The following is a 13,454-nucleotide window of genomic DNA, read 5'->3' as shown; positions in this document are numbered from 1 at the left end:
ATATACGAGATGGCGCTATATGATATTGTCAGCATGAGAGAAGATAAAAAAAAAGGCTAATAGTTTGCTATAAGAAAATGTTTCTTTTTTTCCTCTCAAAATCGCCTTTTTTTTTCCCTCCAAAAAAGACACCTGTATAGATAAACTTAAAGGCAAAACTTTATCTAAATATAAAGTTTGATGAAAATCTTTAGAGCTGTTGTAAAGATACACGAAAATATTATATATATATACACAAGAATTGCTCGTTGAAAATTATAAGATTTATATCAACACAGAATTACCATTCCTAGAATTCACATTATCATTATTTCTATCAGTATCAATATTTTATCACATATTGTAAAATGACCAACTACTATTTTTAACTACTTTTCTGACTACTATATTTCTACTATATTTTTCAATATTCTGCATTTCCTGCGAGCTTTTTACTTAACAAAAAGCGAACAATTGCGATAACATATTTTTAAAATAAATTTAGTTCTCCCATATCTTTAAAAGGAATGCGTTCGAAGAATTCTCGAAATGCGTGGAACTAATCCTTTTAACCATTTCCTTTTTTCATTTGTAACTCGAGAGTTCCCTTTTTCGTCCCTCAGGCTAATTTTCGTTCTTGTAGCAAAACAATTTCAAACTCTGTCTCCATCCTCTCGACATATGTTGCTCTCTGGTATCTGATGATGCCTTTCCTCAGAGGGAGAGGGAAAGGGTGTTCTTATTCTGTCAGAAATGCCTACTACTTCTTCACTGATAGCTGGATCAAAGGATGCCGCCATCTTATTAAAACAGAAACAGAACATTTGGAAACAAAAGAACGTTTAAAAGGCTTTTGGTAATAAAAAAAAAAAAGATCGTTTCTTGAAATGGAATGTGTTAAGCTGGCTATACTGGAATAAAAATGAGCTTTCAAGACGTTTCATTTCTTTTCCGCTTATTCAATGCATTTATTCGCCAAGCAAATGCAACACTGAATATTTTCATCTCACGTTCCATCGGTAGGCTTCATTTTCATAAATTTTTATTTAACTTGATTTGTTTCATGTTTGGAAAGGTGGAATTTTGTAGTTGATTTTTCACTTATTTCCTGTTGAGAAAAGGTTAACTTTTGTACATTTGTATGCTATCCATAGCATACTCTAACTTATGGATTTTGAAAACTATGTATAATATAAAGGAGAACAAGTGGGAGGGATCACCCCAAAACTTTCTCGCAGATTCTATAGTGAAGGTGCTAAACCCCCATCCGCCGCATAAAATCGTGAATCTTGGTCAAAGTCGTGAACGTCCGCGTACTCAGATTTTAACTTTTTGGAGCCCCCACACCAGTGTTTCAATCGTTTTAGTATACTCTAGAAAACTAAATAAACAATTCTAATTTTTACTTTTTTTTGTATAGTAGTACAAAGGTTTTGTATAGTACAAAGGTACAGAGAAAGTATAGTAATCATCAAGAAAAAAAAAATTAAATTCGAGATTTTTATGAAACTCTACGTTTTGGACCTCTCCGAGACCGTAAAACACATTTTTGAAAAATGTCCGTCTGTCTGTGACAGATTCTGCGGGCCCTCCGGTTACACCATGCAAAGACCTAGTTGTTGGCCGGTCGGGGGTGTTCCCGCTATATCTGTCTTTGACAGAGATAACTGAAAAACGATTTGAGCTAGACAGTTGAAATTTGGTATATACGGTGTTTACACCAGATTTGCAGATATCCATAAAATTTTGAGTAAAATTGTTCAGGAGAATTCGTCTGCCTAGCTGCTCGAATATAAATTAACACAATAATTACAAAACAAAGAGATCTAGACGAAAAAAATTCGGTTCTTAAATTTAACATTAATAGTGAAGTCATCTGTCAAATTTTGAGCCCTCTCCCACCAAGGGATGACTGTCTATTTATCTGTACTTTGAGAAACAAGTAAACGCGATATTTCAAAAAAGCAATGACTTGAATGTAGCAAATTTGGTATCGGTAGTTGTGACTACAAGTGCAGTTTTGTGACAAATTTTTGTTTCATTCGTTAAGTAAAACGTGTCCGAAATACAAATTCGATTTTTAGATAGTATTAATGCATGTCCAAGATCAGTCGCCAACGATGACACGAATGTAGCCAAATTCTCGCCAAAAGCTAATATTTCGTAATTATTGTACGCCAGTGCCATGTAAAGCATTCTCTGGCCATGCAAGTTTATTAGACAGTATGTGAGGAAGGTTTGGGAAGATCACGCTCGTTGTTTTTAGCCAAATTGAAATCGAAATCTGACACTGAATTGTAATCTTAAGTATTAGATCATATACCTAATTTCATTTTTCAAATCATTGCGGTATTGAGGATTAAGTCTTTGCTTTTACATGTATGTAAAATTAGAAACTGATAGACTGTCAATCCTTTGACGGATTTTATTCAAAATTTGATATAGATTAACGATGCTAGATGTGTGCGCTAAATTTTTATTCATCTTTCTCTTTACGTTTGGCAGTTATTCTGTCCACCCGTACTCGTACAGACAAACAGACTTCATGTTATGGTATGACTAAAGCGAAACTGAAGAAGTCGTTCTGTCATACATTTGGTGTGTTCTTGTTAAAGTAATTCAATCCAAAGCAACACGACATAAACATTTAATATTTACAAATTATTTACATTTAAAACGTTTAAATATAACGATCGTAGATTAACAGAGGTAGCGCTAATGCGTATTTCAAATCTTTAGAATACAAGCCAATAAACAAGGAAGATTTGAGTTGTTACACAACATCTAAGTTCAATAATAAAATGTTTTTCTGCTTTTTCGTTGCACCACAAAGTGAAGGAATTTCGTTCATAATTTGATATAAATCCATTAAATTTGGTGTAAAGATCTCGTACCAAATTTCATCTGCCTTGCTCAAAACTGGGATTTAAGGGCAGTGGTGAAATAGTACTATATTTTCAATTAAAACAATAGGGACTAACTTTGACCGTGAAACATCGGCATTGCGGAAAACGTATTAAGAATGAATTTGTTTTTGCCAAAACGATTCTTCATATTTTGATAAATACATCCATTAAGCCCGTTACAAAAAAATTAAGTGGATATAATTAGAATGAAAATAAAATTTAATCTTTCAATATGCAAACAGTTTCACTGGAAGAAATAATAAAATTAATGGTCAAAGTTAAATAAAAATAACTTAGAATATAACATCTCCTTTAAATTCTTTAATTTTAATAATCTTGAATCTTATTTTTATTGATTCCGCTTACAAGAATACTCGCGATTAAAACAGATTTCTTGGTCGAAATGGTAAGAATTATAACTTTTTGATTTAAAAGATTTTAAGAAGTTCCGCAAAGCATACTCGTGAAACATTCCATTACAATTGCACAATTACGAGATTATGATTAAAAGAAATTCAACATGCATCATTTTTCTGTACATAAGACTGAATACTGATCAATGAGTCATTTTAAATCTAAAATTGAATAATTAAGGCATACAGCAGGAAACGTAACATGATAGTAAAAAATTCTGGGATAAAAAAATCAATCCCCCTCCCTCCAGAAAAAAGGGAAAAACTCTCAAAAGTCTAAAGAATCTAACTTCCAAAATTAGCTTTTAAAAAGATCAACATTAATTTTAATAATCGGATTTCTGGAAATTCGTAGTTCTAATTTTTTTTTAAAAATCTGCTCATTTGTTCTACGTAATGTCTTTTACCGTAGTTTTATAAACTTAAAAGTATTGCCAGGTTTGTAGAAATACGAAATTTTTTCCCAATACGACAGTTGCCTTTTAAGTTTTTACAAAAAGATGGAAGAAAAAGAATTTTTTGAGAAACTGTTTTCTTGATTTTCAAAATATTCGTCTTTTAAGATTTATCCACTTTTCCATCCGTTCAAACCAATCCTTGAAACAATTTTTCCCCTCTGAAGTTGGTGTCTCAGAAACATGGTTTTGGACGGCATCAACAGCTTCTTGAGGTGATGAAAATCGTTGCCCACGCATTTTTTGTTTGACATAAGGGAACAAGAAAAAGTCGTTGGGAAACAAATCAGGAGAATATGGGCAATGAGACATTCATTCGATATTTTTATCCTTCAAATAATTAATTGTTTCAGGTACTGTGTGGGAGCTGGCGTTGTCGTGATGATGAATGATGCGGCGATTTTTGTTGTTTTTCCTGATTCCGTTGAAGACTTTTGGCAAACAAATTTCTGTATACCATTTAGCGTTAACAGTTTTTCGATCCTCTAAAGGAATGGTTGCGATATGTCCTGTAAGACAGAAGAAACAAGCAATCATTTTCTTGGAAGTGCTTCGTGAACGAGCAGCTTTCGTAGGATTAGGTCCATTTTGAAACACCCAAACAGTGGATTGCTGTTTTGCTTCCGGCTCATACGAACATCTCCAGGTTTCGTCACCTGTAAATATGTTGTATACGGATTTTGCTGTACCTAATTTGAATTTTTTTAGCATCTCCTTATACCAATTTGCACGAGCCTCTTTTTTGAGCTTCTGTCAAATTGTGCGGAATCCATCTGGAACAAATATTTTTAACAGATGTATGTTCGTGAAAAATCTAATGTATTGAAATCTGTGATATGCCAAGGGATGCTTCTATCTCACGATACGTGACATGGCGATCTTCTTTGATCAACTTACGCACAGCATCGATGTTCTTTTGGAATCACTATTGATTTTGGTCGTCTTTCACGAGATTCGTCACTGATGGCCACGATGAAATTCTGCAAACCAATTGCGAACAGTCTTTCCTGATGGCGCATCATTACCAAAAGCTTCACGAAGCGATTCTATGCATTCTTGTAGAGTGAGGCCTTTCTTAAAATCATGAAAAATCATCCAACGGAAAACTTCACAAGTTATTTCCATTTTTTTTCTTCTTGCTTCTTTTAAACACTCACTGTAAACAAAATACGCAGATGATTTCTAAGATGCCACTGATTCCAAGATAAAAAAAATGTGAATTTTGCAAATATCCTGAAGACAAATTTCAGTAGCGCCTTCTATTGATCGTTTGTAAAAACTTAAAAGGCAACCCTCGTACAAGATGAGAAAGAGTTATCGCCTCAGAAGACTATTTCTCAGGAAATTAAATAATGAATAATGGATACGTTACTGTAAGAGATCGATATCCGGCAAAAGTCAATCTTCTCCGGAGAATGTCAAAACTTTCATAACCGCTTGATATGTGTCCAAACTATTTGTTGAATTTCATTATTTCTCACTAACACCGACAAATATCAACATTCCACGTGCACTAATGGCAAATGCCGAATTAAAAATTATTTTTACGACATTAACTAACCTTTTCAATAATTATTAAAGCATAATACGATATATGTCAAAATAGAAGAAAACCTAAGTAATAGTTCATATAAACAAATAATCCAAAACAAACCGCACGTTTAAAAAGAAATAAAGAGAATAAATTTACACAAAAGAATACCAAGAGAATACCAAGAAAATTTACCAAGAGAATAAATTTACACAAAAGATTATGCGATTATCGTTATAAATCTCATTAAGTTATTATGTTTCTTTTTCACTTATCACTAGAATCTGTCTCAACTTCTAGATATACTCTGTCGATGATTCGTATATATGAGGATAAAACCAAATATTCTATCTTTCCCTACTCTTTTTGGCATATATCGATATGGACATACTTTAATACTAAGCCTATCGCGAGCGGTCAAAAGACTTGTTTTCCAATGGCAGTTCCAATGTATCGATGAAATGCCGGTACGATGAGTGTTAATTAAGGTCTAATGTTGACATAATTTACTTAAGGTCTTTCTCTGCAACAAATAATGTGCACCACAGTTTATTGATAATAAACTTTCAATAATATAGCATTGTTGCACGAATAATAATGTATGATGTATGAAGAGTGTTATAGCTTCTGACGGCAAGCCCTTTCAATACTTGCTTTACATAGTCTGAAGGTTAATAATACTGCCTCCTACTTCCTATTGCATCTGACATACAATGCTCTAACGACCTTTTAGAAAGTCTTGTATAAATAAAAGTTCTCTTTGTTGAAACAAAAAACATGTATTGCTAAAAATTAATTTTTTACTATTGTTTTATTATTTGGATATCCGCTATAATTGTTTATGTAATGGAGCGAACGAATAATTGCTATTTTATGTATGAATATCAAGACAGTAATAGTAAGATGTACGCAAATGGAACGTTAAGCAAATATATAATGAATTATAAATATTAAAAGTCATGACATAGATTTTTAATTTATTTTAGAATATAAATTGATATTGAAATATTAATTTCACGCTCTCAAAGTGCCTTCTATTTTAATAATTTTTCTTCATATTGAAATTTTTATTGACTCATTTTTTTCATGAATTGAACAATAGCATGATGTTTTTGCTTCTTTAGGTATATCAGATATTGATATAGTATTTGATATTTAATTTGGAACCAGTTTAATAAATTTCTGCATCTGACTCTATCCTTAAAACAATCAAAGTGAAATACATCTTTCGAATTGAAAAAAAAAAATCTACTCGAGTGACGCGTGGAATAAGGACATTTCAAAAGTTATTAGAATCTATTAACATTCTGGCGTGAAGACGTTGTACACGTTACGGTCAATATTCCGAAAACATGATGACAATTTAAAAATGATGCTTTTGAAACCCTTGAAAGGTGAGTGAAAGAATACACATGTGTCAGTCTTCAAAATAAATTATCTCTGAGGAAATCTTTTAGTTCGACAAAGGTTGCAGACACCCGCCTGTATTATTGTTGATTATTTGCTTTTATGTATCAAGTTTCTCAGAAATTTCATTCATTCCCAGTCTTCAAACTGAAGACAAGCTGAGAATTTATGAAAATAAATCAGTCTGCAGCTCAGAAGATAAGTCACAAGGACAAAGGAAAAAGAAAGGAAAAAAAAAAAAATGAAGGATAAATTTCGTAACCGTATTAAAACGTCTAGCAAAATTCTTAATAGTCTTGAATAATCTATCCTATGAAGGGATATTATTTTGATCTGCATTAGTTTAAATGAGAGATTTTTTTCTTTCTGCTATTTTAGTTAAAAGTGTTAATGATTCCAAATTTTCACCAATTGTAATATTTTATCTTTTAAAAAAATCATTTAAAAATAATAAAGCATAATGGTAGCATAATTTATTTTTTTGTTTCAAAGGTAGTTTTCGAAATATATTTGTATTATATGAAAAAAAAATACCGTTTTAATGCGTGAAAAAAAATACGTGCTTTAAAAATATTCCCTAAATATTTTTAACGCTGATGTTGCAGCTAAACTTTTAGAAGGCATAAAATTGGTCTTTCTAATATTTGGCAACAATAAAAATAAAAATTAAGAATTTTTTCAATAGAAGATTTCACAGTTTAATTAAAATTTACTATAATAACTCTTGTACTTTTCATACTGTTCCTTTCTACGGTACTCACACATGAAAGCAAAATATTAATTTAAATAAAATCATATTTCATTTAAACTGGAGTTTGCGGGTAGTGAAAATATTCATACACATATTGATTATCTACTTCCAATCGTTACTTTCATTAGACAATAAAAAGTAATTACTAACTCTGATCAGTTATAATTTATATAAAATCGAAGAATATTTACTGTGGAATCCTTAATTTTTATAATTCTTTTATGAAAAGGAAATTGATTGATTTTTATTATCGCCTCTAATTTTATTTATCCTTTAGAGCTCTAAGATTTGATGAATATGTTTCGATATTGTTAATTTTCTGGTGGCATTTCTTCTAAACAGAAATTGGAAATATAAAGGTTCTTACTGCTCATAAATTTTCTTCGTTCCATATTAAAGGATTTTGAATTTTACATCTTCAGTATCTTCAAAGACTGAATGTCTAGTAAAAATTCGGTATGGACATTGTCACGAATAAATGGCTTAACAACTGCTTTTACATTGTTGCGAACAAAACGAAATAACTTAACGAAATCAGCATCAGACATTGTCAAGAAAAGAAATAAGAAAACCAAATGACGAAAAAGGGTTGCCACAAATAGTGCAAGCAGAAACAATTCAATTTCTTTTTTCAAGGAAAAGAAAAAGTTCCCCATAACCTTGTTTAGGCAGAGTGATTAGGCCTCGTTAGGCCCAGACGGTTGGCAGGCCAACGGACACCCTGTTTACGGATCCAACAATATCCCCGTCACGTTCCAATCTCTCGTTTGCTACAAATTTCTTGCCCTTGTCGCAATTAAGCAGAAGAGAGGAAGAGATGGTAGGGGGGGGGGGGGTGTTTTATTTTTTTCTTTGATGCACCATCTGAATTGGGGGGGGGGGTCTAACTCTCCGCTGGGTACATATTGTTCTTTCAATTACTCGATTGGATATTCACTGCAGCAAAACGCAAGAAAGCATGGCGATTTTCCTTAACTTCTGGCGGTTTTAAGAATTTCAGTCGGTTCTATGGTATGGAGAAAAAAATAGCATTTAAAGATTCTGCTTTAAATGTTTATTGGAAAATTATGCAATACAAATTTTTTTTAATTATTGTTAAAAGATATAAACAATTTTCTCCACTCAAATATTTTTGGTAAGCAAAGGAAAAAAAAGTCTAATCGTTTAAAAAGTGCGACTTGAAAATTTCCGTTCCTTTCTAGGAAAATTAATATTCTGAGAACTAATTTAGACAAATTTTTGTTACTGCAAACTGAAATTTCATTTATAAAAGAAAATTCTACCTCAAATATTCTCAGATATCTGAAATGATGCGATGATCATCATGAAAGCATGAGAAAAAGGTCATTGATATTGGTAAAAGTATTATTTATGCTCTGTAATATAAAAACACTCATGAGCTTGGGTTTTTATAATTTATAATAATACTACATAACAGTTCACTAAATTTACTTCCTTTGTCACTTTAAAAATTACTATTCTCTTTAATCTAACTGCTTTAACAAAACTGCAACAAAATGACATTCAATAACTACTACAATATCTACTATCAGACGCTTTTTGTGACTGACAGTTTGTTAACGAAATTCATAGAATTAAGTCATGTCGTACCAACTGTGATCAACTGCATCTTATCATAATGGATTGAAAGCACTCATTCAAATTAAATTGCAGCAATTCAACAATAGACGGAGCATTCTGAATCGTAAATACAAAACATAATGTCTGCAAATGGGCGAAATCTGCCCAGTTGTTAAGATTTGGAGTTTTGTCTCATTTCGTGACATCTCTCGAAGTTTTAGAATGGCGAGGCGTCAGACGACCATGGATGACGTATTTAGGGATCAAAAGCTTTCACACTAAATAAAAATTGACGAAATCGGTGCAGTTGTCGAGTGTGAGGATTCTGTCGAGGGTTTTCATTACAGATTACGTACAATAGAAGAGGGTTTTTGAAACTTCTCTTGAAAATGGAGGGTTGTGATGGTAGGCGATTATTAAAAACATCACTAAAGATCATGTACTTTCTTTTGACAAAATGGAACCAGTGTTTGGTGCTGGGAAACTGGTTCTTTAGTTTTTCTTTATTATCTTAAAAATATGTATTGTAATGAGTATTTCTTGCTATAATTTCATAAACGGAATAAATGGTTATGAAGATGATTATCTAAATGTTGAATACTGTTTATGGCTTTTATTCGTATATTGGTGCAAAATGATGCGTCATCTTAAAAGTGCATATTTGGTGAACAATAGAGGGAACTGTCATTGAGAAAACAAGATGAAACTGTATAAAATTAATCGAATGAAAGGATTTTTAACTATCGTTTGGTATGGGAAGATAAATTTATTAGATTCAATTTCCGTTTGAATTCTTTGAAATTTCCATTTCCGTCCATTTTTTCTTGAAAATACATCGCTCAAATACACTGATTTCATATAATCGATATTTCTTAAGAAATAAGCAATAAAGATGGTATATATAGTTTCCAGTTCGCGGTGAGTTATATAAAACTCTTATAATGAAAAACTGTTGGGAATTATGTGAAGTGAAAGAATGCACTTAACAATGAAAAGTAAACTGCGCCAGGGTATAAATTTTAAGAATAATTATGTGCAAGTGCCCAATTATTTCCGATTTCGGGGGAGGGGGGTGTCTGAAAAATTACCTTCTAGAATTCATCAACAGAATTTGTTGGCAATCTCTCTGTCTACGAACTCTATCTCGAATCCCTGAAAACTTAAGAATCCATGGCAATTTCAGAAAATAAGCGTATAAAGTATTGATAATGAAGTGAACAATAAAATCGAGAAAAACTGGAGGAGACATTTGGAGGATAAAAAAGAGAAAAGTATTATGCATTTAATTTTAATTATTAAAACTCGAATTATAAATCTTATTCGAAAAAGAGGTGACGACTTGATGCTGCAAGAATTTTAACTACTAGGTCGGAGAGTCAAGGGTTCAAAACCCAATTCTATCAAAGATGTTCTATTTACGTTGTCTTGATATATGTTAAATACTTCTAAATGTATTGGCTTGGTGTATATGCTACCTAGAAATTTAAAATTGTCGGGTCGAAATTGAAAATCAAACGCTATGTCTCCTTAAATAGCGTTTTTTAGCTTTACAATGGGAGGTCAATCTAATGCTATATAATTAGATGTTCCGAAATTTGTTTTGGGTAGCTTCAGATGAAATTTATAAGAAAAAACGTTCTGAAACCGAAAAGACAGCCAAGTTAAATCTATTTGCTGCATATCTCGCTCCCCCTCCCCCACTTTAAAAAAAAAGAAAGATATAGCTACTGATTTGACATTAGTGGGCAAAATCTAAAATATACGAAAATTAAAACTAAATTTGTTCTTAAAAATGAACGGGATCATTTACAGTAATATTAAACGGCTTCATTCAAATTCATTATTTTTTCGATTTTGCTAATAATCTTAATTTATTCACTGCAGGATCTTCCACCAGTGCCTAATTTTGACTTTGACTTTCGGAATTGTAACGATATCTGCTAAGAGATGGCGCAACAAACCAGGACGTCCAAAGAATCCAAAACATCCTCGAGGTAAGAAGCTACTGAGACAACTTTGTTTCTATCGATGACATTTCTTATAAAGTACATCATAATTTATATGGTGAGGGTGGCGAAAATTTATATGGTCACAATATCAAAATTTATACTTCTGAATAATTGTTTTGATAACTTATAAAAATTATACACTTAAATAGCTCTCAAATTAATATTTTATCTACAATTCATAGATAATTTTAAAATTATAGCATGACTCTTCTGTATTTAAAATCACAATAGCTATAAATTTAAAAAAAGTCTTTAATTTAATTGCATTCACTTGTACTTATACACTTTTATATGTACATCAAATTTTTCTTAAATTACTTCTTTAGTTAAAAAAATGAAATTAGTTATATTCAAAGATGTTCCCTACTTTAACTTCCATACATTTTATTTAAATAAAATAATGTAATATTTAACAATTCAGAGTATAATTTTTAATCGATTTCAAAGTCATTATTTTTACGTTTAAAGGAAAAACAGTTTCTTCGAACACTTTTAACTAACATCTCAAGAAATGCATGAGATGAAACTTCATTTCGTTGCAATTTCATAAAATAAATAAATGCTAAACTTATACAACAAGATCTTTGGAAGTGAAAATCTATTTCACATATTAAATACAATATGAAACATTTTATTTAAGGAGAAACAAGCAAAGGGAGAAACAATATTTTGTATATTTCATGATATGACAAAAAAAATTTCCATTTTTATCCATTATTAATATTTCTTTGTGAGAGCCATGACTAGCGGGAAACGCAGTCATAGCTGAATGGCAGAAAGCAGGAAAAAAGAGACCTTGGAAATATCTTTCAGACCTTACGTATTTTCTGAAGGGAATTTTTCTGAATTTTAGATAGGTCCCTCTTATTTTAAGCACACGCAGATTAAAGAACGTGAGAACCAAAAACTCTTATAATTCAGAAGTTGAAATAAAGTTTGAGTGAGAAAGATTAGAAAATATATATTTATAGAACATGGATAAATTGAAATTATCACACACACACAATATATATTTCAATTTATCCATGTTCTAAGATTGAATTTCAATTTACCCATGTGCTATTTTATTTTCCCCACCAAATCTAAAACGCTACTTCAGCAAATTTTCATCTAAAACTGTATTCTTACATACGGTGCTCGGTTTTCAGCTTTTTGTCTTCCTATTCGGAATAAGCTGGTATTTGTCAAAGTACTAACAAAAAAAAAATTTGATACGCTTTTACCTTTTTTTTTTTTTTTTTTTCACCTTTACATTTACATATCTCCACTCAGGCAACAAAATGGTACATCATTTGGACGTTTTATTTAATTTTTAAAAATATGTCGGTTAAAAATATGTACAGAGTAGTAAGAAGAAGTAGTTTTATTTTTCGGGGAGATTCAATTAAAAACATTCATATTTATTTATCGGAGCAATAAACAAGTCCTTGTGTTAGATGGATAATTATGCATCGAATTATTTTTCTGGAAGCAAAGTGATAAAAAAATGAAATTTTTCATTAATCATTAAGAGTAAAAATGTGATTTCCAGTGAAAATCTGTTCTTCTTTAAAAAATATTTGTATATAATTATATATATAATTATATATATATATATATTCTGTAGTTATTATAATTACATAAAAAACAAGTACATTGTAATTCAGCTTAAGTAAGAAAATATAACTTAGTAGGTATATGTAAAAGAAATTATATTATATATAACTGATGGCATCTCTTGGAGAAACTTGGGATTCGAACTCTTTCTGAAGTGATTAAAGTAATAAAAGCCATAAATTTTTCCAATACGAACTCTCCGGCCATTGACCTATTACATTACATTACATTACAGACAACGATTTTAGGATTCTTGGAAAATGCTGACTGGGAAAGAAACCTTAGGAAATATGAATAATTCAGCAGTAACTTGCCGTTTGATCCCGACTAAGATCGACTTAAAAATAAGTGAAGAAATAAAAAAAATCTTTCTGTTCCTTTTCCCCCCCGGTTTAATAAGTGACATTGAAAGATATGTTTTTTTTTTTTATTGTATCTATATAGTTGATTATCGATGTTTAAATAAATTATTTTCGATTTTATGTCAACAAAATTGTAACACATTTATTGTTCTGTTCATAAGAATATTGAATGCTATACTCTTTTATGTGAAGAATATAACAAACGTTCCTTCATGTAATAAATTTGAAATTTACACTAGAGAAGAATACCACAGATTTAACAATATCTTATTAACAGTAATATTATTAATCTTCCAGCGGGGTGTATATGCAAAAGATATACTATAGATAGATATAATTATAAAGAAGAATCTTGTTTTTGCAATTTTTTACCACATGAGTGCTATTAAAAAATGATTTCCGCTGTTATTTGGCAGCTCCTTTCGACGAACTGTTAATCAACGTTTTAAAATTGAGCATCAATA

General features: G+C 31.0%; 1 protein-coding gene across 4 annotated transcripts in view; it reads left to right on the top strand.

The window, feature by feature from the left end:
- Nucleotides 1-13,454, top strand: part of LOC129961458 (collagen alpha-1(XV) chain-like) — a 320,304-nt gene that overhangs the window by 43,743 nt on the left and 263,107 nt on the right. For all 4 annotated transcript variants that reach the window (XM_056075047.1, XM_056075032.1, XM_056074996.1 and 1 more), the window contains exon 3: nt 10,908-11,017. In XM_056075047.1, coding sequence (XP_055931022.1) covers nt 10,908-11,017 — 110 coding nt within the window. The remainder of the gene's footprint in view (nt 1-10,907; nt 11,018-13,454) is intronic.

This window comes from Argiope bruennichi, chromosome 1 (assembly GCF_947563725.1).
Source record: "Argiope bruennichi chromosome 1, qqArgBrue1.1, whole genome shotgun sequence".
NCBI lineage: Eukaryota > Metazoa > Arthropoda > Arachnida > Araneae > Araneidae > Argiope > Argiope bruennichi.
This window is presented reverse-complemented; position numbering and strand designations above follow the sequence as displayed.